The sequence below is a fragment of the Xiphophorus hellerii genome, chromosome 12 (assembly GCF_003331165.1).
Source record: "Xiphophorus hellerii strain 12219 chromosome 12, Xiphophorus_hellerii-4.1, whole genome shotgun sequence".
Classification (NCBI taxonomy): Eukaryota; Metazoa; Chordata; class Actinopteri; order Cyprinodontiformes; family Poeciliidae; genus Xiphophorus; species Xiphophorus hellerii.
The window spans coordinates 25,775,234-25,802,553 of record NC_045683.1 but is presented as its reverse complement, the minus strand read 5'-3'; the positions used below and the strand labels follow the sequence as shown (position 1 = coordinate 25,802,553).

The following is a 27,320-nucleotide window of genomic DNA, read 5'->3' as shown; positions in this document are numbered from 1 at the left end:
CTAGGCGACTGAGGCCTTTTGACTATTTTCAACTGAATCTCACGCCTTGAGGCGGGGTTTGGCGTTTCATTGGGCTGCTACACTGTGAGGTTGCAAATAGGTATAAGACTGGTAAGTAACTTTGAATAAAAATGTCAGTTTTATGCTATTTAAACAAAAGTTGCCCGTTGTATAGCTACCTACTTGTTTGTTTTTTCAAAGAAAAAAAAAATCAACATGAATAGTTACTGCTGCTAAAACAATGTAACATATCGAGTATTGCACTTAGAGCTTTATAATATTTATTTTTGTTTCTACTGTCAAACACAGGCCCAATCAAAACGTAAAAATTATTGCAAAATACAGAGAGGACACCAGATTTCATGTCAGATTGAAGTTTTCTTTGTAAGCGCACAGTGCATCAGGAAAGTATTCACAGCGATTCACTTTTTCCACATTTTGTTACGTTACGACCTTTTTCCAAACCGTTAAACAAAGCTCTTTCCTCAAGACCTTTTTTTTTTTTTAAGTAAGAAAGGAAATAGTTCTTCAGTTGTTCGCTTGCATGACAGATTCAATAAACACCATTTCTGGAGTGGCTTACAATAGTAAACAGCTAACTGTTAGCCGCTAATGAGGCTAAAGTTAGCCCCAAACCTTAACAGGATTGTTGCAGTGAACAGAGGTTCTTTAAAAGAGTGAGACCAGTAAAAGTATTGTAATAATAAAAACATTTTTAAAGAAACATTTTAATTTTTTAGGTGGAAAAATATTGGGACCACCTTACAATGAGAAAAACGCAAATAGGCAAGTCAAACTTGGACATAAATTATAGAAATGATAGAAAATAGAGTCTCATCTCTAAACCCTGTAACTTCTTTGTGAAAACAATAAAAATATATACCTTAAATTTTAGATGGGTTGCAACATACATACATACCAATTTTTTTAAAGTGTATTTTTGTTCTAATGAGCCCAATATCATGTATCTGGTCTCCTAGGCTGAGTGTATTGTTACACCACTATTAAATAGTACATGTGTAAACTTGCTTATTTCAGAGAACATAAGTCTCGCAAAAAGGAAAAAGGAAAAAGGTGCAAAAAGGAACTGGCTTTTGCCCTTACCAAAATGATAACTAGAAGTTAATTAGTCAGAATCTACAAACTCTTTGCTTGGGCACAATTAGGTTTGAATTAAGGTTTTACTATCAGAGGATTTTGCCACAGGAAATAGTTCCCAACAGTAAAATTTCACTGTAGTTTTTTTTTTATTTGTTTGTTTTTTCCCCCAAAGCAGCTTTTTAACCAAATTCAAGTTTGTCAACTATTGTTAAAAACTTCACCATCATAAAAGTCATTGGTGGTCCATATTTAGTTTTCAAAATATATCTACTTTTTCCCAGCAAAAGTGGAAATATTACCAGAACAGACAAATCTGTCTGTCCTGTCAGAGGACAAGGGTAGAAGCCAACTTTCAGCCAGCAGGTCAGCAGTGTGCAGCAGCAAGTGGAAAAGATTTGAGCAGTTTTACTCTAAAATCCAGAAAAATTACTCCAAGTTCTCTGATATCCTTTAGGAACAGTGTCAGGAAAAAGTTTGCACACTTTGAAAATGTAACTTTGTTACCAGTAACTGGTCTACTGGTGGCGCACAGCAACAGGTGGGGGCACTACTGCCATGTCCCTCCTAGATCTGGGGAGGGTTTCAGTCAGTGTGTCAATTTCTCTGGCCTCACAAGAACAGAAGTTTAAACAGCAAGACAAACAAAATTATGTCAGTTTTAACTAACTAACAGTTTTAACTGTATGCCTTTTTAACCTCGGTGTTCTCTGACGCAGCCAATGAGCTGATAGCGTTTGATCATCCGCCTTCTCGCAGGCCTTTGATAAATACCGTCACCGGTTTAGTTTGTGCCAAATGGCACCAACTGCAGACGCCGTCCTCCTGCACGTTCCCGCGTCCACCTACCGGTGCTGCTGAAGGCAACACCTTTCCCTCTCACCTCCAGCCTGCACATTTATGGCAGGGATTGCTCACCCGGACGTGTGCTTGCAAACCAACCAAAGTGGCATTGCGAAAGAGAAGCCCTTTTAAAACAATGCTGCAGGTTGAGGTCTTTGTCTTGACTTGAGGGAGTCGCGGCCGCGCGCACAGCTGCTTAATCTCGCAAGAAGGCGCAGGAACTATGAGCAGAGCCGTGCCCCGACTTGCACAGCGATAATGCTCGTTACTGGAGGCCAGATTTCTCGGCACGCTTCGACTGGCTCAGCTCATCGCACCTCAGCCTGAATGCGAACATTTGACAGATCAGTGAATGTGTGTATATGTGTCCTCACTGTGACTTCCTTCACAGATGAAGATTTTCCACCGGCTTGTCTTGAAACGGACATTCATCCCAAACCGTCCCCATTATACAAAGTCAGTTTTCAGACTTGTTTTTAAAGCATAAGTTTGGATCACTTCCCCCCCATAAACTATAACATCTTAGGTTTTGACCTGCTCCCATTTATGCTGTTTTGATAGATATTGTATTGCTCTGACCTAATTGCATTAATCCACGATGCCGGCAGTCTTCTGCATGCATGTCCGCAAGTGAGAATAATCAGGCTGTAATTGTGAGATGCCTTATTGAGTCATCATGAAACAGAGTGAAAAAAACAACCACCAAAATCATGCAAATCAAATTAAACTAATAACCTTTCCCCCCCCCCCCCCCCATTTATAATTTAAAGAGATAACTGTCAGAAGTGATTCCTTCACAATACAGACAATCGCATGAATCACCGGGAAATTACATTGAAGAAATGACATCTGCCTCCAACCATGCCAGGAGAGACAATGGTCCATTCACCGACTTGACACGGCGTCTGGGGCCTGGCAACGGCGTGGCAGCACGCCCAGGGTGGGAGTCCAAGCACAGCAAGATGGGACGCCACGCTGTTAAAAGCGAAGGCATCGCGGCTCATCTGTGCAGCTCTGGTCCGCTCAAACTTCAAATGCGGAGCCCCACCGCCCCTCCTGTGCGCTCTAATAAAGCCTCGCTGGCACAAGTTCAGCTATATGTGCATACTGATGTTGCATCAAATTCAGCCTGATTCACTCTAAATCATTTAGCATTGAAGTAGATTAGACAACAATTAAGGAACACCGCGCGGCTGAAACAGTCTGAGCAGCAGCTGGCAGCCAATCAGCGTTAACGCAACATGACCAGAATCCGTTGTTCTCGTTGCCAACTCGGGGAGAAAGAGAAATATATAAATCGGCATTCCATGATAGGGACTTTATCAAATTTGATCTGAACCGGTGCGCGCTGACGCAGACTTGCATGCAATCCTTGAAAATACATGTTGGAATACAAGTACAGCTTTTGGCACACAACTTGGAAGCGAATACTAAAGGCACTAGTGAGGAAGGCACGCACTGCTGTAACAAAAACAACAACCACCCGTTTCATCTCGACGGAGGCAAATTAAGTTTCTACAGAGCCAAATTTTTAAGATTTATCAAGAAAACAGCTAAATGTATCCCAGGGTGTTGAAAATAGGCAGTATACTACTTCAAACTAAGAGAAGCATCAGCCAAAAGAAAATTATCCAGTAAAGTACCAAGCACAGCACATAATATGTGTGTAAATATGTAAGGGTTCGAGAAAATATCGAGACAAAGAAGTGATTCCCTGCGATTGTGCAGCTGATTTTCAATCTTCAGACGCATGTCTCTCCTGACTTTCCAATACAGGATTTTAGATAAAACCAATTTGTTACAGCAATGAATTTTTTTCTCCTCACCTTCTTGTCACAAGAGGTAATACATTTTAAAAAAAAGACTACTGTGAGAGCACAATAATGGTGAAAAAAGATTTTACTGATTTTTAAAGCAGAAATAGACTCAATTTTGTAGTCTTTAATATCTTATATTAGCATTTAGCACAAAGCTAGCATTACCAAAATAGCACACAATGCCTCTATATTGGTGCCTTAACTTTTGCAAAAGGCTGCCAACATTTCAAAATTATTATTTTACTTATTTTAAATACAACTCAGAATGAAATTGGCAAACTTTGCTTGTTTTTCCCGGAATGACATCAAAAATTGTCAGATGGCAACCAAGCTAAAAAAAAAAATCACCTGAATCCAGTCAACAACACTGAGAGTTTCAAAAAAAACTCAAAATGCATGAAAAGCATCTTTGTTGGTACATTTACAAAACAGAAACAACTATCTGTTCAGCTATGATGCTGCTAGCCACAAAAAAATGAATATAAATACATGCAGACTTTTCAGCATTCAGCCCGCCAATCACCTTCCAGCGCCAATCATGGGGAAAATGGCTGATATAGATCAATTCTAAGATTGTTGCAATCAAACACTTACACTTTCAACAGACCTCTTCTCTACGGCACTATTTGATGACTCCTTGCTAGACCACTTTTCATACAGGAAACTATTCAGCCAAGGAAGAGACAGTTTACTGTAACAGTGGGATAGTGACAGATGGTGGTGGGAGAAAAAAAAAAAAGACTACAATATAACTAGATTGGTCCAATCACATTTATGGCCAGTCTAAACTTTTCATTACTCGGCAGGGGATCTAAACAATCTAAATTTAAGCTTCACTGGAAGTTGAAGAACCAAGCAGAAAAGAAAATGATACTATAGTCCGTTAATGTGCCAAAGCAACGGTGCTAATGTGAACTGCATGTATTCACAGTTTCACCTGAGGTAGCAAGCCTCGGTTTTAGCTTTTTAAAAACGATGTTATGATCCACGAGAGGCTTACCAGCCTACTTTAGGGGATACAAAAACATTCCTACAAAGGTATACCTTCTGCTCATGATACTGCACAGTAACATTTATGCTTTACCAAGGGCCACTTAAACGAGCGCTATAACAGCGGCTTACTTTAGAAGAAATACACCAAGGGCTGACTCCCAGCACCAAGGCATTCTAAAGTTTTAAGCATTAAGTACTTTCAAACTTGCTAAAAATCTAACATCATCCCATTCCAGTGCTTTAAAGTCCTTCTCTCCAGTTGTAAATCATTTGCTGTCCCTCCCACTAACTTTTGCTATCCACTGTTGGTTAGCTAGCTAAAAGAAGGATGCTAACTGCACCTCTCTCTTGCAAAATGCAACTTTATGCAAGTATTTCTGGATCGTCCGGGGACGAAAACAAAAAGAGCACCACCTATCACTCTTATTGTGGTAATACGGTTTAAAACTATTATTGCTAAGATCAGCTGAATGCAATCTGGCTACCTGAGCAGGTAGCCAGGCTAATTATCAAGCTAATCTCGGCTAGCTTTTGGCTAGTTGATTTGTAACACAGACGTATAGCAACTCTTAAGATACTGTTTGCACAAATGCTTCTTTCTAGTGACATAAAATTATTTAGTTTTTTCTCAAATGAGAAAGAGGAAAAACTTATAAACAATGCTATTCAGGATTTTTTTTAAAATAAGCATTTTTGTAAAATACAAGCTTCCAAATATCACAATTTTGCAAAGATCACAAAACATGTTCAGCCAAGCAGGGTGGGGGGTGTGGGGAGTTAAAATATGATTATCATCTAAACTTTTAAGAATACAGTGTTTCCATATTTGACCATATTTACAGGTATTCTATTATTGCATCCCCCAGAAAAAGAGTAGTGATATTAGCAGCCACTAAAGCATTCAGAGGTACAATTTCCCACCAGGTAAACACCAGTTTGTACTCGAGCCAGTTCGGCTCAGGCAGGATGTCTCGGGGAAAAAAAAGAAAAGTAAAGGGCTCAATTGAAAAGCCTTGTGCCTCACACTTACTGTCTAGACAGCCAAAGATGATCTGTGGCTCCTAAAACTGTTCTCTAGCTAATCAGACTGTATAGGGCTACCCATAAATCAGAGAGTTAACTCTAAAGTTCAGAGCTAATAGTGCAAAAAGGAACAAAATTAGATCACTGTGAAGCTTCATCTCTTAATTCAGCTTTTTTTTGTTTAAATCCTGCCTCAACATTTAGCCCAGAGTAGATTATGTAAGGCTTATCTAAATTAGGGGGAGAAAGAGGAAAGAGAGTATAGCGCAGTTTGCTGAATATTAAAATACCTCACAATTTATTTTTATTTTTTTTTAGGCTTTAAACATCATGACTGGCTCTCCATCTTTGTTAGCCTATTACAGCTGGGAACAAGGTCAGCAGTTATCTCCGAATCGCAACCTGCAATCAGATCTGACACTGCAAGGTGAGCCTTCAGATTTAATCACCATGATTCATGGGCGAGTTGGAAATCCGGATCGCAAACAAGAAAGAAAATAATTCGTTTTCTTATGCTGAAGAAGGAGGGAACGTCTGAAAGAAAACACACTTTACGTACGTGACACATTTTCAATACGTTCAAGTCAAAGTGCTGCTTAAAATATTTCTCAGCGGACCAAAGCGAGTGTGCCCGTGATTCAGCCTCTTTGTGACGTTAATGGCTGCTCCCTGCAGAAATCTCAGCATAGTAACAGACCACAGTGGACCTGCAAGTATGGAGGTGTAAGGCATCATTATCACGGTATGTTCACCAAACAGAAATATAATGCACACGCCGCAGGAGTCGTCGATATACGTTTTGATCACAACTTGCCTACCAATTATTTTTACTTGAAGTGGCCCTTCGCTGGGGGTGGTCTAGTAATACATCCAGGGAGCACTATTGCTAAGATGGGTATAAACACTACCTGTAAACCTGAACGGCGTAAAGGCGGCTGCTGTAAAGGAATTCATTGGAAGAAACGTTTTTGACACTTTCCTGTTACCTGCATTTTGTAGGACAATGATATTCTCAAGAATTATTTAGTGCGAACCTTCAACTTGAGTTTGAGCATAATTTTTTTTTTTTTTTTTTTGTTTGAAAAGCCATATTGGATTTTTCAAGAATTCAATTCAAAAGTACTTTATTAATCCGAAAGAACAATTCAATTCAATTAAAATTTCTTGTCAGAAATCATTGTTTACCCCTGATTGTCATGCGGACACAAGTGTCCTCATGAACCCACTGACTTGCATGTAAATGTTTTGAGGGTGACAGTTAAGGGATTAAAGTAAAACTCTTGCAAGTCGCACATGATTCTGTTTAAAAAAAACAGTCAATTTACCAATAAATCTCCAACAGTCCTTAAGAAAATCTTTGCTTAACCGTTGTTGATAGTTACAAATCTACCAGCTGGTATTCAACACCAGGAGAATTTGCTCATCTAAAAAGAAACTGGGCTGGTGGATCCCTGACTCAAACTCATACAAGCTTCGTAGTAAAAAAAAAAGTTTATTCATGTAATAATATCTTGGCACAGTTTAAACCTAGTATTAACATACCAAAAACACAGATTTACTGCTTTACCTATTTTTGGCAGGTTAGGATTAACAAATGATTTCCATTTCCTGACTTCCGTAATAAAGAACGAAAAAATATTTTTCACTTTTGATTTCTTGAGTCAGAAGAATCTTACATACACCAAGATTACGATGCCTTTAAACAATTAGAGAAAAGCCCAGATGATGAGTTTGGGCTCTTCCAAACAGACAATGACCCCAAACATTGCGCCACATTAGCTACAAAGTGGCTGAAGGACAACAAAGCTAATGTTTTAAAAACACAATCTAAATGCTCTGATCTCAGTCCAATAAGACAATTCTACCAGATACTAAGAAAATGGGAACTTTTGAAATTCAAAAAAGCTTTAAAAAAAATTCTAAAAGCAGATCTAAAACAGGAAAGGTCAGGATGGATTTAATGTCAGACAGCATTATTCTCATCTCTTTTTTGCACGGTGTGCGTAAACTTATGGTTTCAACTGTATGTATGCGCATATCGAAGACAGGCAGAGCTACTTTATATTGGAAGCGCCGATCGCTTTTTTGACTGGTGACCAGAATCATTTAATTTTCAACTTGACCTGCTTTTACGGATGACCAGCAGATCATTAGGCTAAAAGAAATCTATTTTAGTGATCAGCACGGAAGACACGTCCTCACAGTGACACAATAAGCCACACTTGCATGTAAGCATGTTTATGGTGAGTAAGGTTTCTGCAGAATCAGGAAGGAATTGAACAAGCCTCATCAAACAGGCCAAAAAAATATAAAAAGGTGCAAAGTGAGAAGGGAAATGGCAACTTCATATTTATAGCTAATAATATCCATTAATCTGTAGTACCTTTACCATTTTAGCACTATACAATAGTGGAACATTTGAATTACTGGCCTTAAATTCTTCTATGTTTTCCAAAGGAAATATAAAATACAGAGAAGTTTGAACGTGAACATTTTCAGTTCTAAATTTATATGTCCTTATTTCACGCCACACTTGGAACCAGTTGAAAGCTAGCGGAAAAGCTGCACCAAGAGTCACGGTTTCCAGTTTTTTTTTTTTTTTACTCTTGAGCTGGATTGTAATTTTACCCTCATCCAGTCACCTGGAGACAGCTCCATTTTTCGATTTCAAGACTGGAGAGCCGTGTAACTCGGCGAGTTCGAAGCAAATCTAGAAAAGTTACAGTGAAAATCATTCTGATCAAACTTTGGAAAAGTAAGGGATAATTCTCACATAAAAAAAGAATTGTAGTTTTGGCCAAATATGTACACCTTGGCATTTCCAACCATCTGGAACAAACAGCTCTCAAACTGTGGTACAAGTATCAATTGTGGTACTCGGGCTGAGCTTTACTGGTGCCCAGAAGACATTTTGACACATTATCTGCATGGTAAACACAGAGAAACTAGCTGGGATGTCAAACTAATGAGCGCAGCCAAAAAGAGGAGTTGCTGAAGCACATGAAAAACTTCTCAAAAGATTAAGTGCAGTGGAGAAAATGTTAAGAACTCCCAGTATGAACCGAAGTAGATCATGATAAATCAGGAATAAGTGCTACTTATTTGGTTGCATCTGAGAAAGGTATCACACAAAATGGGATAGTTTGCTTTTTTTTTTTTTGAAGTGAAGTTTTGTGGAGTCATTATCAGTACTTGCCCCCAGCCTGTAGCAAATAAATCTTATTTCACACAGAGTCAAGAAATCGTCAAAGAAGCTGATTTCACTTTGGTTCATTTTGTCAAATTCAAACGACACAAACTGAAAATGCTTACATCCCTGGAATAGAAAGTCATATTATAGTCACACAGCGGGGAAATGCATGTGTCACAACAGGAAGTTAAGGTAATTGAGAGCATGCAGAGTTGCAGACTATACATTAAGGGCAAAGTTGCAAAACAGGAAAAAATAATACAGTACAGTTCTTAAAAATAGCACACTCACATTAAAAGAAATGTGCAGCTGGAATGTAAAGAAAGAAATGTACTGTATATATGTGCAAAAAAAAAAAAATAAAAAATTTGCAAATAACAGGAATCTTATATGAGATGAGGAAACTGCAAATAACAGCAGAATTTTGGGATGGGAGGAAGAATCTGCAGTAATAGTACTTTGTGCATCAAGGATGCAGAAATCTTTCTTAAAGTCAGCTAAAAAAAAAAGGAGGGAGTCAAGTTGTTGACCTTTTTCCGCTCTGGAGATTTCTTCACTTTTCTAAAACACTCAGTGATATAACATCAGGCTTCTGCAGGTAAGAGAACTATAATAATCTCACACAGCTTCTCTTCATGAAACTTTAATTATCCCCTCAACTGTGTTCTAGTTCCAAGTTTGAAAATCAGTCTGAATGCTGTTCAGTGACCAGGCTGATCTACTATTAGCAAGTCAATGCATTTCTCTGCAAATAGAAAGAGCCTTTCATATAAATAATGTTTCACGTTAGCTCTATATCGGTAATGACATTGGTGTCGGCTGATGATAGTGATTTATTTAACATATTGGTGTAATAAGTAAAACCGGGCTGGTGATAAGAATCGATTCCATCTTGTTTCTGTATGCGTTTCAGAAGGGCAAAGGGCTGATCATGTGGCGTTTGGTCACGTGACAGCGACTGCGATGCAGCACAGGATTATGGGGTGTATAATTGAAGCATAAAAGCAATGTCAGTGGTGTGGCCATTTTTTTTTTTTTTTAATTAATGGTGTTAAAGCTTGGTGTTGGCTTTTATATGCGACCACATTGGATTTTGCAGCGGGTTTGGTATGAAACATCTGATTTTCACCTTGTGAATTCACACATCAGAGATGGGGAGGGTTCTTTTAGTTGACCGTTTTCAGACTTAATCTTCAAATTCTGAGTAAAAGTATAACCTATAAATGAAATACGTCTTTCAGAAACATCGTGTAGCGCGAATGAGACATTTTCTTTCTTTTAAATTCAAGTTCTTCATCATTACTGTTTGAAAGTGTTAACCACCAGTAGAGTGATCCTTGGAAAAGCTTTAATGAAGTAGACTTCAAAATGCAAAACTGTGTCACATAACAGGGTGTGCTGTAATTATGAAGTCTGGAAAACATTTGCAACATGTTTCACTGGGATGTATGCAACTGGCTATACAGTTACGAGATGTGTGCATAACTGGGTGTGCCGCGCTTGTAATAGTTAAAGAAGTCACAAACGCCTCGTCTCAGGCAGATAACAACAGCAATAATAGAGGCCTGCTAAAATCACATTGTGCCCCCCACCCCACACACACAGCAGATTTATTTGTTTTTCAGGCAAAGTCAACTAAAGTGGCATCAACTGAGGTGATTCATCCAAAGCCCCTTCTGGAGGCATCATCTCGTTCCAAGACGTGCCGGTTTCAGCACTTCATCTGAGCCTCAATAGGGTTTTGCTCCTCCTCCGGATGTAAAATTAGGAAGCTCTCCCATTATGACTTTGTCACAGATTCGCCATAAAAGATAAGCTGTCTATTATCAACATTTTCCTGTTAGCAATCATGATCTAACTGATAGTGTTGAAAAACTTTTTTTTTTTTTTTTAAAAGCCTCTTCTTCTCTTCTTCCACCCAAAGATGACGCCGTCTGTGTTCGAGCGCAGTCGAGGTTCACTAATAGGATTAAAAATGTAAGCCTTCGTACAGGGTCCGATGGCATTTTGAAGATTAAGAACAATGTCAGTGACTTCTGCCCCGTTTCCGGGGAGAATGGCTGCACACTCAGGCAGGCTGGCCATTTCGGAACACCTACGGTTGATCGTAAAAGATTTTCCTGAACATCAGCTGTTTACGCAAGGTCATATATAACCAGGAGGTAGGACTGTTATGGGTTGAAATATTTTCAGTGACAACAGCAGCGGCGGCTCAAGCTCAAAAGACTTTGCTCAAGCCTTTTATATTGTCAAGAGGAGAGATTAGTCAGGTCAGAGTACACATTTATACCTGCTGCAAAGACTATCTGAACTGGATGTTTTCACTGCTGTCACATTCTGGCTTTTTTCTTTCCCCTCCAGGAGAAGGGCATTTGCTTTTAGATCAGGAAATGTTCATAAAGTTCTGTGTAACTTCAAGCTAAGATTTATTGATTCACAACCTAACAAAACCAATAACCAGCCTACCTGTGCTGGTCATAAAACAATAACGGTTAACCTGATAGAGAGCACTACTGCAGCTTCTCCCACTATATACCAACATTTTTCATGCGGGGTCAGTTTCTGAAGCAATATCCAAAGCTTTAGAGATCTAATACTGTCCTGTTCGAGCCGTTATACCGATATGCAAATAGTATGGCACAACTGCAAACAAGGGATGCACCAATCCACTTTTTTCACTTCTGATACCGATACAGGTATCTGAGGTTTACTATTGGCCGTTACAGAAAACAACACAGATTTAATTTGTTCAGTCGGTGCAATTAAGAGTAGAACAGCCAATGTAAAATAAATAAAGAAACTGAAACTGACAAAAACAATAGGTTGACTACTTTGGATGTGCAAAAATAAACTGTAACAAAACTTCTTTCAAATGGTTCAAAAAGGAAAATTAGGAATTCTAAACATAACGTAAAACAAATAATGAATCATGACGTCCCTCAGAGCACAAAAATTAGAATTACACTGAATAGATTGGGCACATTGTCACCGATACCCGATTTAGAATTTTTTTCAATATTGGAACCAATACAGATATTAATATCGGATCGGTGCAAACCCAACAAGAAATGGTCTACCATCTAAATTTGTCTATATGTAACAGTGGCAAGAAGTGCACCCTGTAGACAAACCCATAACACATCCTTCCAGTGAAACATAGTGCTGGCAGCATCATGCTGTGGGAATGTTATTCATTAAAAAGGGTAGCTGGTCAAAGCTGATGGTAAAAACAAATGGAGTGAAATGCATGGTTACCTTGGAAGAAAACCTGTTGGAGGCAGGACAGCCACCCAAAACATAGTGAAGGCTAATTTCATGGTTCATATCAAAGCTTATTCATTTACAAGAATGGCCCAGTCAAATTCCAGATCTAAATCCAGTTATGAATCTATGTCGATGCTTACAAAAATGTTACTTTCAGATGTTCTCCATCCAATCTGAATAAGCTCAAGCATTTTAGCCAAAAGACTCTAGGTCTGAATGTGCAAAACCAGCGACTGCAGCAATATGTGGGTTCACAGAGTATTGATTCAGGAGCGTTCGATGCGAATCCCCATCACAATGTTCTGATTTTCATTCACAAAACATGTTTGCTTGTCCTGCAACTTTGAATTTATGAGCCACTTTGTGTTTGTTTTTTACATAAAAGCCTAATAAATTCCAATGAAGTATGTGATTAAATGCGGGAACGTTCAAAGTGTCCGTACAAACACATAAAGACACCAACACACAGCATTTATGTGGAAGCAGTTGTACACGCAATTACATTCACACAAGGAACAAGACATTTTGAATCACATTTAGAGACAGAAGCTAGCTCAGGATTGGGGTTTTTTTTCTCTTATTTTCTCAAAAAATTGTGGGAGTTTTTAATTTATGAAGGACTGAAATCAAATTGTAACAAGACAAAAATCTTGTTTTTCCCTCTTTTTGTGAAGCTACTCTGAACCGACACTCAAAGGCAACCAGACCCACATTATTAAATGTTTAATCTGCCAGTTCAGGACACACACACACACGAACGAACGCACGCGCACGCACACATACACACACACCAAATAACAGGTTGGGATTACTCATAAAGTGAACTGTGCAGATTATTACCTAGTGGGCATGAATAGCTTCCTGATATCATGCACATTCATGCAGACTGTAGATACAATTGTAGGTGAAAGAGCCACACCTTGTTGCAAAACCCTGTGGAAACTACCTTTTCTTGAAGTAACATAAAACTGTGGTGCATTGTAAAGTTGACTATGGTGTTGCAAGTAAAGCCACGCTAAATAAGACGTATGTACTCTGAGTCTACATACAATACAGTGCAGACTCCCTCAGGCGCTTCCATAGGGAGTCCCTAAAGGAGACCTTGAGGGGGGGCAATAAAATACCTTAAGGCAAAGCGAGGACTCATTTATGTTCATTGGTACTTCAACCGGTTCTCTTCAGTGAGATTAGGCTCAGGAATGCCTGGTATGCTCTCTGAACTCCTGGCCTTTTTCCATGTTTCCATAACACCTATTGCGGATCATTGTTCAGCTTTGGTATTTTCTTTTCTCCCCCCAAAACTAAGTTACAAACAACCAGGAAGGTGAGCTTCCTTGTATTTGGAAAAAGAAAACACAGAAGAAAAAAAAAAAAAGCTAGACCTTTGTTTTAATTCCTAATACGCGGACAGAAGACATAACGTGAAAACATACAGTTCCCCAACTTTTCCCCGAGTTCTGTTTGTTTTGAAGTTGGAGAAGTTGCTGCTGGGAGTTAAGAGTCGGCTGAGAGCAAAACACGCCAAGTTGAATGCGAGCACTTACCGACGCCGTACTTCTCTTTCTTAGTGGGAATCCAGCGGGTCATAGCGGGAGGGGTGGGGGAGCATGTAAAAAACTGGCCGAATAAATAAATTACTATGTACACTTGCTCAACGAGGACGGGTGGTGCGCTCCAGCTCGTCCCGAAGCCTTACAGTTCCGCCATCATGACTCGTAGACGGGGAGGGGAGAGGAGGGCGCAGCCCGGCGGGGAGAGGGGGGGATACAGGCGGGAGTCACTCACACAGACACCCGCTCTACCAGCTCGGGCTGTGCGTCTCATTCAGCTCCTGACATCATTCCTCCTGTTTCTCGAACTGTTGCTCATAAATCCCCAAATGAGCTCAAATTGAATTAGTCATATTAGATTTAGACAACTGTGCCTGGCTTTTGCTTCAAGGACTGTTCCTCTCGGTGTCAGTTGTTTTGTTTAAAGCTGAATCCAATTTGCTAGAGTTATCTCAATCACTAGCAGTCATTTTATTCCTTGTCGCTTAATTAAGGTAGTGGTTAAAATGTCCCACTGAGAAAAGTAACTGTTCTTAAAGGGACAGGCACAAACCACTGATCTGATTCCTACCAGTATGCGGGTTGGACATGGCTCACTGCCACTACCCACAACCTTGAAGGCACCTTAATTTTCTGGCATTAATTTGCATATCCTGCTAATGTCAAGTGGACAGCCCTCAAAGTTGTGCAGGGTAAGTGTGCATAACTGTGTATACTGCTGCTGCTGACTACAGATAAATCAGCATTCAGACTGATTTAAAATCTAAAAAGCTGCACTGGTCTGCCTTACCAATTGATTTAATGAAATACAGTTTGATATTTATGGCACCTTTGCTCTGTTCCAGTCTGCTTATTCCAAATTAGTCTGAGTCTGTTTTTTGTTTTAATTTCATTCTAAGGACTACATAACATAAAACAAAGTATGTTCTTCTGCATATTCTTTGATTGAGATCACAGTTTTAAATTCCATATTTAAAAAATCCTATAGACCTCGAAATGCCCATCCCGTGTTCGACTTACATCCTCTGTTCCTTTGCAGCCTTCTTTCTCTGCCCCCTTCCTGTCAGACTACTATCAAATAAAGGCCACTAGAGCCAAAAAAAAAAGCATACCTGCAGTAGCCATCTGTCTGGTTGTGTGTTGACATATTTGCAAAATGGCAGACTTTGAAAAAGGTTTGTACCCTTTAAATGCTGTATTTCATCTGGTAACAAGTTATTGAATGAATTTTAAAAAATCATGTTTTGATGCAATATTAGATCACGCATGTTTTTAGTCATACGTATATAATTTCTCTTACGTCTGAATTCACAAATCACCATTCTGTTAAATGGTGACCTTAGCCCATTGTTTACTTACATCCCTTATGTCATGTAGCTCTGCCGATCTGCTTTCGACGATCTCAATGTTAGAGCTAGCTGACTTATCTCGTCCTACTTTACTGCCCCTGAATTCACCCTAACAGCTCCTCATTAGTTCCCAAATGAGCTTCATATGTCAAGTTAGATTGAAGCCACTGTCGCTTGCTCTGCTTGAAGGAATCTCTCTTTTAGCGCGAATAGTTAATTTTTAGCAGGAAACTGCGCACAACTTGACATTAAGAGGGGACTTGGGGTAATTAATTGAAACTGAGATGTAAATCACCGATGCGTCATAAATAAATGATCGCCCGGTTATTGTTTTTTAATTAAAGCTTGATGAATTGCATTGCAGGAAGCCACGCTGGCCGTTTCCAACAAGCACCTTCTGCGAACTCCGGGTGAGCGTGACATTCTCACACAGGCTTGATTTGCTTTGACTGCACGCAATACTTCATACAAGCCCCGCAATTAATTGATGCATCTGGTGGCTTGTCCGTCAATGAGAAGAGACTTCCCAGCCCAGGGAAGCAATTTACAGCTGTTGGCTCGGAGACTTTGGTAGTCTGCTCAGCCTTTTGTTTGCCCTCCATCTGTGTTTCTGTTTGTGCAGCCCCACCGGTCAACCAAATGGCGCTGTGTGCAGCGCTTAACCGTCAGCGGCTTTTTGTCATTCAGGAAGGCTGCCAATCATTCATCCTTCGCCATCTATCGCGGAAAATGGCCGCTTTAAAAACAGCTCCTGATGATTTGCGGCTGACACGATCTGATTGGGAGATTTCATTGAAGGCTTTTAATTTTGCAAATTCAGAGCAGCGGCGTTGAAAAATGTACCGTATATAGCAGCAGCTTTGCTATATAGGCTGTCTATGGGTGAAAAGAGAAGCTGCTTACTCAGAGCCGACCCCCTGCTGGCGTAGGGGGCCCTTGAGAACACATAAAATAACACAGAACAGATTAACAAATGTGCTAGGTTTAAAGATGCAAAGGAAAATGTTGAAAGCGAATACATACGGCTTGAGAAGGGTTTTAAGGAGATAGTTAATCTGTGCAGTGGCAGTTCTTGCATGAGGCCCTGAGGGGAGCCCTCAACACCTCAAGCCCCATAGATGGATCGATAGGTCTGTCTATGTGAACAAACATGTTACATTTATCACAGATCCCCTAATCTAAATTAGTCCTAATATTTAAAACAGTCTTGAAAATTACTTTTCTTGTGTTTTTACCAATAAAACCAACATTTTATGAATCTCAAACTGGGCTTAGAAGTCCAGATGATCAACTGCAGACCCGATACTATTAGAACAACAGTGAAGAGGAGCTCCTCTTATATTGCACTTCAAATATGATGGCAGCTTCAGGTTTGTTTACCAGTGCCTCCGCTATCCTCAACGCTGTATCCCTTTCTTCTTTGATTGACCGGAAGTTAAGTAAGTCATAAGTCAGCTCTGTGCTCACTGGACACTGTTTTGTTGAACTGATGCCCCTTTTTTTCCCCACAGAATGATGTCGAGTTACACGGAGAAGTTGCCAGGGGGATCACTTGTACTTACTTGTGTGATTGTCTTTATCTGCTCTGTGGCTTTATCCATTGGGCCTGTAGTAAGTAATAGGGGGGCTATACATGTACTTTATGTTGTATCTTCCTCGGTTATGACTTGAGCTTTTCACAAGATTACTGTGACCTATTTCTGGCTGAGCTGTAGGTGCTTGCAGAGAATTCAGATTTATTACATGGCGGGGAGAACGGAGGGGGGAGGTCTTCTTATCTCCTCATGCCAATTTCACCTTTGATTTTTATAATAAGTTTAGCAAACACAGCTGAATCAAAGAGAAAGAACAGCTTTTAGGCTTTCAAAATGTTAAAAAAAAAACGACGACTTTTTTTTTCTCAAAAACAACTGCAACATTGCCCTCACCTGTCTGCCCTGCGTTATTGCATCTTGTGAAACGTTCATTCCTGATCAAATCTACACACATGCAGAGCTCTGCATTCCACTTGGAGATGAATTCACCACAACCAGCAAATAAAAAAAGAGAGAGGCAAGCCGAGCCTTTACAGGACATCCTGTCTGCTCTCATCTTCGACATTAGATCACCACGTGAAACGTCTCAGATGTGCTGCAGAAGCCTCAAACTCATGCGGTGCCATGTTTAAGTAATAAGTTTTTTTTTTTTTGTTTTTTTTTTTAAAGCGGGGGCGGGAGGGTCTATATATATCTAAATTTATAATCAAGCCATGAGCAGATGTGTGTGGTAAATGGAAACAGGTGTACATGTCAACAGAGATCCCGAGCAGCTGGGACTTAAAAAGGGCTGCGTGCCTCGTTTTCAGCATGAAAGGCTGGAGGAAGTCTTGGTGAGCACCGGCTTAGTCATTGTAGATTAAAACGCAGCCATGGAAGTACCGTTGTTGTCCTCATATGGGGATATACTGCCTGTTTACTCTGCCTACGGGCTTCTCAGTGTGTTGCCAAACAGATGAATGAACATCGAGAATGACAGACAGACTAATAAATATGCTCCCCACCTAACACTCTTTCTCTCTCCTACCTTGCACAGCTTTTTTGTTTTCTGCTTGTGTGCGTCTGTGCTTTAGTGCCTGTGCATGCACGACTGTTTTATTCATTCAAGATGAAGCACATCCAGCATCCATATGTATGAAATTCTATCTATACATATATATATATATATATATATATATATATATATATATATATATATATATATATATATATACATAAAGCTTGACCTGAATTGTCTTCATCAGTAGCTGGCATAACTAAACAAAATGAAGTGTAATTCTTTTTATGGAGTGCGAAACTACAATGCCTCAGAGAAAGGAAGGGGATGTGATCAGAGTGATCTGAACATACAGGCGGACGGCCCGCGGGAGGGGTCCTATTCCTCAGATACAGGCAGACCAAACACAGGCCTAATGGATTTATGGGTCCACAGCCAGAACCGCATGACGCCAGAAGCATATAGGGGTCGAGCATCCACCTGCTTGTCTGCCTACGGGTTCCGATAATTGGTGGGTCTAGCAGCTCTTTGAGGATAGGTCAGCACACTGTCTGTGAACAAGTACTCAACATCCCGCGGCTGAGGTTACGTCTGAGGCTGGCTTTTGTGGAAGGATGCCGTGTTCACACTTAACAACTTTCACGGCTGGGAATAATTTCATTTTTATTTTATTTTTTGGGGTTTTTTGAGATACAGTGCCTTGTATAGCTCCTTAAACTTGAATTTTGGGATTTCATGTGATAGACCAGCACCACATAGCGCATGATTTTCACTTATTTTCTAAAACAAGAATGTCTTTCTACAACAATGATGTGCTGCTGCCTATATTCTGATAACCCAAAATATGATCCATTGATATTTATTCTACTGAGAGATCAATTAATAAATAAAATCCACCAGTGTGTAATTTATGCTCAGCATAAATCCAGTGATTCTGTGAAGGTCTCATGCATTTTGTGAAACAAGCTTCATCATAAGGACCAAGAAACACACCAGTTGCAGAAAATCTTTAGCAGTGTCAGACTGTAAAGAATTCAGTTCAATAAAACTTTATTTGTCCCCAAGGGGAAATTTAAAGACAAGGTGGAGCAGTACCAACAACATCTACACTTTAAAAACATCAAAAACAAAGGGTTGTCATGTAAAAAGGTAACTCTTGAAACTAAAAGCCACATGCATTTGTTTATGAGCGTGAAAGGGTTGAAAAGAAGCTCAGGTCTAGGACCAAAAGCAGTAATCTCTAGTTTTGACAGTCTGAGCACAGATCAGAAAAATGATTATAATCTTTTGAAAAGGGACAAAGTAGGAACAGCAAACCTGCAACTTAACCCGACATGTCTGGCAAGGTCATCCTCAATACGAGAAGCATGAAAGACATCCACGGTAATGCTTGAGGATCTGCACAGAACCACATTCTAGCAATCTTTCATGGTCATGGCAGCATCATGCTGTGAGGAGGCTTTCTTTCAGCTGGGATTTGGAAACCGGTTTGGGTTATTTGTTAAAAAAAAATGAGTGGCATTAAATATAGGGCAATCCTGGAAGGAACCCCGTTACAGGCTGTAAACGACCAGAGAGCAGGGCAGAGCTTCACTTTTGAGCTGATTACATTCCGGCTGCTATTTTAGCCCCACCATTTTTTTCTCTTCGTGTAAACAGTCTGTTGTTGGGGGAGTTTATGGTACAAATAAACTTACGTATTTTAAAGAGTAAATAGTTTAGTTTTTTTTAAAAATTGTACTAGGCAACAAGTGAGCCAGTTTTCCGCAAGCAGCGAGTTAGCGTTAGCGTCTCCTTGAGGGAACTCACTTCTCTGCTCCCTGACTGCGGCTGATGAGCTCAAGCTGGAGGCTTCACCTGCCGGTCACACCCTATGGAGCAGGAAGGCCAGACAAATACAAACACATACACCCACAATCCAGCGCGCAACCTTCGACATTCAGTCAGAGCTACAGTGGAATCATAGCCATGAATTATAGGCAATATTTAAACATGTAAGTTTACAGGCGCTCTCCCTCCATTCTCACCGAGCAGCTTGAGTCATTTTGTGAAAGAAAATGAACTCCCTAAAAGTGCAAAGCTGCTGAGACCATACCCCAAAAGATTTACTGGTGTCACTGCAGTGAAAAGTGGCTCTACAAACACATATTTCAGATTTTTCTTTACAAAAGCATTTCAGATGTGTGTGTTATTTTCCTTCTGCTTTGTGATCATGCACTAAGTTGAACTGGTAACCATGAGATACACTGAAGATTAAGTATGTGGCCAAGTCAAAGAAGTGTGAATACTTTCTCAAGAGACTGAAACTGTATAAGGTCAGATTCGTGATTTAAATTACTATAACTTTATGTCTTCCAGGAAAATTGTGTAATTTTTGCACAGCCATTTTTTTTTTTTTGTCATCTACTTTAAAGTAAAACTAACCTGACTGCTGGAAGCGCACAGTTAAGTGCAGGCAATCTCAGAATTTGATTCTGTACAGGGAAAAAAAGACCTTTAGCACAGCTTTATTCACGTCTTATTTCCAGATTGCTTCACAAGACAAGATTGTACCCCGAGGCCGTACTTGTCAGTGTGGTGAGCACATGAAACCATCTGACATTTGAAGCTGTAATCCTTATGTACATCAAGAAAGAAATATCTGGTTTTCAAATTGCAGTGAGATGCCTTTGCATGAAACGGCTCTTGCGTGGTGTCCTCCAGGAGACCGGAAAGTCTCTCTCTGGGACGCTTTTTAATTAGGTGATTGCCTTAGATCAGCAGAGGGAGCCCCAGCTCTTATCTAGATTTCCTTTTTCCGTGGGTAGCCTCAGCGTAGCTGTGTGATATCTGAAACGACGGACCGCAGTATGACAGCCTGCGAAGGCTGCGTGTGGCCACCAGGAATTTAAAACCCATTATCCTGATGAAAAATGGGCTTTTTCATGAGGAGAAATATCATCAATCTTAGAGGGGGAGGGAAAAAAACACTAATTTGAATTTTTAGTAACATATCTACTTAAGAGCTTTGTTCATTTAATTTCATATTTTGCTGAAGTTTCAACAGTCAGTGTTGCTTATGTTGATACAAGTATGTTGATATGTTGCGTATGTTGATACAAGCAGTAACTTCAGTGCATTGTAGTGGGATTTTGTGTGACAAGAAAAAAAAAGAAATGCGTAATTGCAAAGTGAAAGAAAAATTATTGATAATCTTAACATTTTTTTTAAATCTGAAAAGTGTTGCATGCATTTGTATGAAGACTTTAACTGCATTTTACTACCATCACAGCTGCATGAATGTTTCCAACAGCTTTGTACTTCTAGGGAACAAGGTTTGTTTTTACCCACTCTTTGCAAAATAACAAATTAAGTTCAAATTCAAAAGTACTTTATTGAGCCCAGCTGCTCTACCAGAGAAAACAGGACGTTAAATCTGTTTTAAACCAATGTTAAGGATTCATGTGTCTAACCGAAGGTGAAGAAGAGGAGAGAAATCATCTGCAAATTTTCAAGTTAGGTCTGGATTTAAACTGGAATATTGCGATTAATTAATGTTTTTTATTTTTCATTTTAATCCATTCCACTGTTGCTCTGACCGTATGTTTAGTTTGATTGTCCTCCTGGAAGGATGAACCTCACTCTGGTCTTTTGCAATTATGAACGAGTTTTCTGTCAGGATTTTCCCGAATGTAAACATCTCCTGTACAGCTTCTCAATTCCTGCCGATGAAAGGCCTTCTCACAGCATGATGCTGCCACCACCATGGTTTATAGTGATGTGCTGTTTTAACTTTCCTCCACAAGCCATGTTTTGCATGTAGACCAAAGAGGTTCTGCTTGGTCTAATTTTACCAGAGCATCTTTTCCCACACCAACTCATGCTTTACAAAGTGCTTTACAAAGAAGAATAAGAAAAGAGTTAACCCCTGAAACTTTCACAACATTCAGAATAGTTATTTCTTCTATTTTTTTTTGTGTTAGCAAGCTGTACAATCATTTCATCTCCCCTTTCCACCGGAGTTGTTGTTGACGCCTCCTTCTGCTCCTTTAAACTATTCTAAGTCTGCCCTCCCTCTGACATAGTGTGCCCCCGGAGGAAGCAAAGAGTCATAGGATTTGTGTAGCAGTCAGTTCACAACCCAAATGTGGAAGATGAAACGCGGATGGAGACTCGGTGTGTGAAAGATGAAGTGTGATAAAAATAATACAGCAATGCTTTGATATGCTACATTTACAGGGGATCTGTGCCCCACTGTGCCCTCAGATGCACTAAGACACACTAACGGAGCTGTGGAGGCGAGGCAAGTGGGAGAAGGGTTTACGGTGTCTGTTGTAAGAGGCATTATCACTATCGCTGCAGCTTTTTTGTAATCCAATGAGGAAGCATTTGCAGTGTTGCTGTCTCTTGTAGTGATGAAAAGAGAACTCAAAGGAAAGCATCTTTTTACAAAGTATGATGTCAAACAATTAATTTAAGTGCTACTTTGGGCGGGATGGAGTCTGTAGCAAGGGAAGACGACAGATGCTGGTAGACTGTGGTTTGTTTTATTTACAAATGCAGTGTTTAATGTTGTCTTATTTGTGTTAAAAAGTGATGAGTTGGTATCAAGGGTATTTCAAATGGATCAAACATAAACCAATCTTTATGGTCACAATCGGTGCCTTGTAAAAGTATTTATACTCCTTGAACTTCTTGGCAGTTTGTCAGATTGCAGCCACGAGGTTCAGTGTCTTCGACTCAAAGAAGTGCATAATTGTGTGGTGGAATGAAAAGGATCCATCCATTCATTCATCCATTGTGTTCTACTTGCTTGAGTTTGCTTTGCCAGACATACAGGTCATGGTTGTCCTTAGGAGCCCCTATATATTCCTTTGCAAGAAGGGGTTTACCAGCGAGTTTTGTGTGTGTCAGGGTCTTCTCATACTTGTACCTGGTACCAGACATCCTTGTCCTTCCAATTCAACTACATTCTACTTTGTTTTGGTCTGTCCAGACAACATACATTGAAGATTTCATCATACGTTTTGGGACGCTTAAGTGCTTTTAGAAGACTCTGCATGTGGTTATGTTAGAGAGATAAAGTGGTATCCAGGGCAACAATCAGTCAGAAGCTCAAACCCATGCTCGGGATATATATTTATATAAATCAGAAAGAAGAGGAAGTAAAATAGTCGAAATGTGAATTTACGTCTTGGGTTTACTTGAGAAAAATCAAGTGATCTTTATGTTTGACAAGTGGGATGTGAAAATCTCTGGGAATGCCTTAGAGATGCCCTCATCTCCACCACCTCGCTGCACAAAGAATAAACAGTCTGTCCTCTGTCAAGGTTTTACTTGCAGGGAGATATGTCTCTCTTCCTCTCTTCATCCTCCTCCACCTCTCTCTGTCTCTCTCTTCCTAATGAAATAATGGCATTCCTCTCTTCCCCCCCAAAGCTCCCCTACTCCTCTTGCCACTCTGCTTAAATCGACACTTGGCTAGATTCTCCAGTGCAGCAGAAGCTGAGTCATAAAGGTTTCAGTGGCCTGATTTATGGACAGTGATGTGGATGAGGGGCTAGTGTGTTGCAGGTTTGGGGGAGGAAGGGGGGGCTGGAGCGGTGGGTGAAGCAGCGGGAAAAAAAACACTGGCGTCAGCTCGCTGATCACAAAGACATATGTCAGCACAGAAACCATCTGCTGATTTCAGACGAAGACGCAAGGAGTGCAACTGCAGATTGAAACATGATAAAATGTTGATTGTGCAAGTTACCCAAAATCTGTTGCTTTGCTTTGTTTCATATTTAAATCTGGAAATTAGTGTCTGATCAACCTGTATTTTTATTTATTTTTTTACTGCATCAATTGACTTGCTGACTATGCTGGTCTCCTCCAACACACTCCCCCACACTTCTTTCAGCCGTGGGCCAATATATCACTGCGGATACAAGCTATGGACTTCTGCCCGTCATTTATGTTCCTTTATTCCCCTCCATTAACCTCCATTAACATTCTGTTGAAAATGAGGTGTGTTGTTTTAAGCTCTGAATAAACAGGCAGCTCCAGGCAAAAAAAAAAAAAAAATGCATGCAAAATCCCTTTTTCTTGTTTGTGAGTCACACAGCTTGGGTTTTGAGTCTAATTTTGTGAATATGCGTTTTCTGTGTGTGGCGAAGATGATTTGAATTGACTCCTTACTGCACCCGCCTGTTTATGTAAGTGTAAAATGAAAGGCGTGGAGGCAGCTTCAGGTTGACAAGGCTTCAAGGCTTTATTGGGGTTCAATGCAGCACATTTTGAGACTCAAAGCACTCAGTGGGGAGTTGAGGTAAGGCATTTTTAAACCGCGCGTTGCACCCAAAGACAGTCGGATAAGCACATTTTTGGTGACAGTTAAAGCACCTGCGAATAGATCCACACACAGCAGAATCTATTCCTGACGTCTCCCGTCTTTATTATTTTCCTTTGTTGTTGCCATGTAAACATGTGCATACATGCTGTTAGTGTTTCAAGTAAAACATACAGAGGCCTCAGTGACCGAATATTCCGAGTTCATGAGATTTTTTATCTTTGTTTTGTTTTGTTTTTCTTTTCGATGAGGCATCTCTGCATATTGAGCACCAGAAAACTGATTCGTCAGTTTAAACTTTCTTATCAGTTGTTTTGGCGGATTTCTCTTTAGTTTCCACCTCTTCTTCTGCTTCTTTTTCACCTTCCTCCTCCTCCTTTGCACCCTCTTCATCGCCTTCTTTTTGCTCACTGTCGTCTTCGCCTTGGGGTTGGCTTTCTTTTCCCCCTTCTTCCTCCTCTTTTTTGTCTTTACCCTCCTCCTCCTCGTGATCCTCTTCATCTGTAAGGAGACATTTGAGCACAATGGAAATGTTCTATTCATTGTCAGAAAGGTAAAATGGCAACACTAACCTTCTCCTTTTCCTTCCTCTTCTCCCTCTTCTTTCTCTACTGCTTCCTCTCCCTCTTCTCCCTCTTCCTCTTCCTCCTCAGCCTTTTCTTCATCCTCTTTCTCATCTGTTACTTCTTCCTCTTCTCCCTCCTTCTCCTCTTCTTCCACCTGCTCTCCCTCCTCCTCGTCCTCCTCTTCCTCTTGAGGAGGGCTGGACTCCGCCTGCTGGGCTTGGCTTGCGGTTATCATGTCTTCAGTGAAAAGCGACGGAGAGTACAGGCGGGAGCTCAGCAGGTACGGAGCAGCAGAGCTCAGCAGAGACTGGGTGGAGACCTGCGCTCTTCCGTAGGCTGGAGCAGGACCCATGGCCTGAGAATAAACGGCGAAGGATCCTTGTTTTGACACGTTCAAGCGATTCTCCTCCCCTTCAAGAAGCTTCCTAGTGGGACGAGACAGCAAGTGAAGGTCTCACGGTTACAATGCAGTGCATAAAACTCTGCAGTGAGTGTGACTTGAGCACTCACCTATATGCCGCAATCTCAATATCCAATGCCATCTTTACGTTCAAGAGGTCTTGATAGTCTTTTAGGTAGCGAGCCATGTCATTCTTGTTTGCCCTCAATTCCTCCTCCAGTTCACCTATTGTGTTCTGCAAAAAGAGAAAGCACGGTAAAGTTCAAGTTGATCTGACATCTAAAATGAGTTTACCCATTGCTCTTCTCCTCTACTTTCCAAAGTTGTGTTTGCTTACCTGCATTGCAGAGATTTCAGAACTCTGTTTCTCCTCCACCTCCTGCAGTTGGTTTTCCAGAGCCTGGATCATCTCCCGGCAGGCGTCAATCTCCAGGGTTCTGTCTTTGAGCAGTCGGCGGTACTCTCCGGCCTCGTCCTTGGCGCTGCGTGCGCTCTCTGTACTGCGCGTGGAGCCTACCGTCATCACGCTCATCTTGTTGCAGAACCAATCCTCTGCTGCTTGCAGGTTGCGCTGTGCCATCGTCTCGTACTGGCCCCGAATGTCACGGAGAGCAGTGGAGAGGTCCGGCTTGGAGACCTCCATCTCCACGGCCACCTCGACGCTGTACTGAATTTGGGCCTGCAGCTCGGCGATCTCACTCTCACAGAGGCGCTTCAGGAAGGCCAGCTCATCCAGAAGGGTGCCGACACTTTTCTCAAGCTCAGCTTGGCCCAGCGCGGCTTCGTCCGCTCCCTTCCTGGCGTCCATGAGCCGTCCTTCTGCCTCCTCTCTGCCAAGGACTTCGTCTTCGTAGCGCTTCTGGAGGTTCTTCAGCACATCCTCCATCTCATCTCTGTGGTCCTGGGCCGCTTGCTTCTCGTGGCGGGCCTCTACCACAGCGGCACGGAGCTGGCGGACCTCGTGTTCGTACAGGGCCCGAAGATTGGAGGGCTCTGCCTGCCTCTGCCTGAGCAGCAGCAGCTCCGTCTCCAGCAGCTTGTTCTGCTGCTCCAGCTCATGGACTCTCTCAATAAAGCTTGCAAAGCGATCATTGAGGTCCTGGAGCTCAGCCTTCTCCTGGGTCCTCAGTTGTTTGAACTCGGAGCTAACTTGGACCGCTTGCTCAAGGCGGAGCTCGCTGGCAGCTGCAGCAGGAAGGATGGGGGAGTAGCTCGAAGGAGCTCTGGTGGATGTCGTATAACTTCTGCGTGAAGATACATAAGACGGCATTGGGGCTGAATGCGTGGAGTAAGCAGACCTGGATCCAATTCCTCCTCCAGCTCCATATCCTGCATTGCGCACAACTACTCTCCGCTTGTAAGTGGAAGGGAGATAAGGGTCAAAGCCAGTTGAAGTCATGATTTCGGAGCTCTGCCGCGTCGTGCCAGGGTATGTAGCTGTGTTGTCTGCACAGTGAATCTGCATTACTCTGGCTTTTATAGAGACCGTAATGACTGTGACGTAAGCTTTTTTTTCCCCCTTCCACAATGCTGACGGAAAGAATTGATTATGGTCCTTGCCAGCCAGCAGAGATGGGGAGGAGTGTGTGTGTGTGGGTAGATGAGGCGGGGATAAGTAACGATGGAGCAAAATGGGCTGCAACACACAGGGTCACCGAGGACATTAACAGTCTACTGTTACTCCTGAAAACTGCAGAGAAAGCTGCAGTTTTACCGCATAAATCCTTAGGAAAATATCAGCCTATTGATATCAGTCTATCAAGCAGTTTTGGAGTTTTGCATCATTGTTTTATATGTCATGTGAAAGAAAAGCTAAGGGATCAAACAATTGGGTGGTCCTGTGAAAGAACGGAAAAAAGGAAGGAATGCAGGAAGGAGGACAGGACAGAAAAAAGGACAGAAGGAAGGAAAGAAGAAAAAAAGAAAAAGGAAAGAAAGAAAGAAAGAAAGAAAGAAAGAAAGAAGGAAAAGGGGAAGAAAGAAAAAAGAAAGAAAGTAAGTTAATTGAAGGACTTCATGAACACGATTGCCCTCTAGCGGCCATGTGTTTAGTATGCAGCTCGAACATTACTGAGACATTTGAGTTTAAAAACATAAGTTTAAAAACGAATTATACAAATTCATGTTTGTACGTTACTTGCAGTTTTTACATTATACATTTCATACGAAACAAAGAAAAAATCATCCTAAAAAAAAAAATCATACAGTGTCCTAAATGCATTTATTGCAATGGTCAGAAATTCTGTAAGACCTCCTGTTTCAGAATTGAGTTCAACACCTTATTCACTCCAGATATAAATTATGTTACATTGTTGTCAATTCTCTAACATAAAGAACATACAGTTCTCTTTTCATAAACGCTTCGTATAATTGGCGATGCATTGC

The 27,320-nt window shown here is 40.9% G+C and overlaps 2 protein-coding genes across 2 annotated transcripts in view; both read right to left on the bottom strand.

The window, feature by feature from the left end:
- dock5 (dedicator of cytokinesis 5) overlaps nucleotides 1-13,966 on the bottom strand; it is a 69,389-nt gene extending 55,423 nt beyond the window's left edge. The window contains exon 1 of the mRNA XM_032578344.1: nucleotides 13,773-13,966. Within this exon, the coding sequence (XP_032434235.1) occupies nucleotides 13,773-13,815 (43 nt within the window). The 5' untranslated portion in view covers nucleotides 13,816-13,966. The remainder of the gene's footprint in view (nucleotides 1-13,772) is intronic.
- A 9,900-nt stretch (nucleotides 13,967-23,866) lies between these two features.
- On the bottom strand, nucleotides 23,867-26,646 carry neflb (neurofilament light chain b). The gene is made up of 4 exons (XM_032579494.1): nucleotides 25,273-26,646; nucleotides 25,046-25,170; nucleotides 24,542-24,960; nucleotides 23,867-24,470 (listed from the first exon to the last, which is right to left on the bottom strand). The coding sequence occupies exons 1-4, from the start codon at nucleotides 26,398-26,400 to the stop codon at nucleotides 24,262-24,264; spliced, it is 1,881 nt and encodes a 626-aa protein (XP_032435385.1). The 5' UTR covers nucleotides 26,401-26,646; the 3' UTR covers nucleotides 23,867-24,261.
- Nucleotides 26,647-27,320: the final 674 nt, after the last annotated feature.

Excerpts from the sequence above, each read along its gene's own strand:
- neflb (XM_032579494.1), bottom strand. The coding sequence starts at position 26,400 with ATGCAGATTCACTGTGCAGACAACACAGCTACATACCCTGGCACGACG. Across the intron at positions 24,961-25,045 it reads ATTGAGATTGCGGCATATAG|GAAGCTTCTTGAAGGGGAGG; the intron begins GTGAGTGCTCAA and ends TCGTCCCACTAG. Across the intron at positions 24,471-24,541 it reads AGAGGAAGGAAAAGGAGAAG|ATGAAGAGGATCACGAGGAG; the intron begins GTTAGTGTTGCC and ends GTCTCCTTACAG.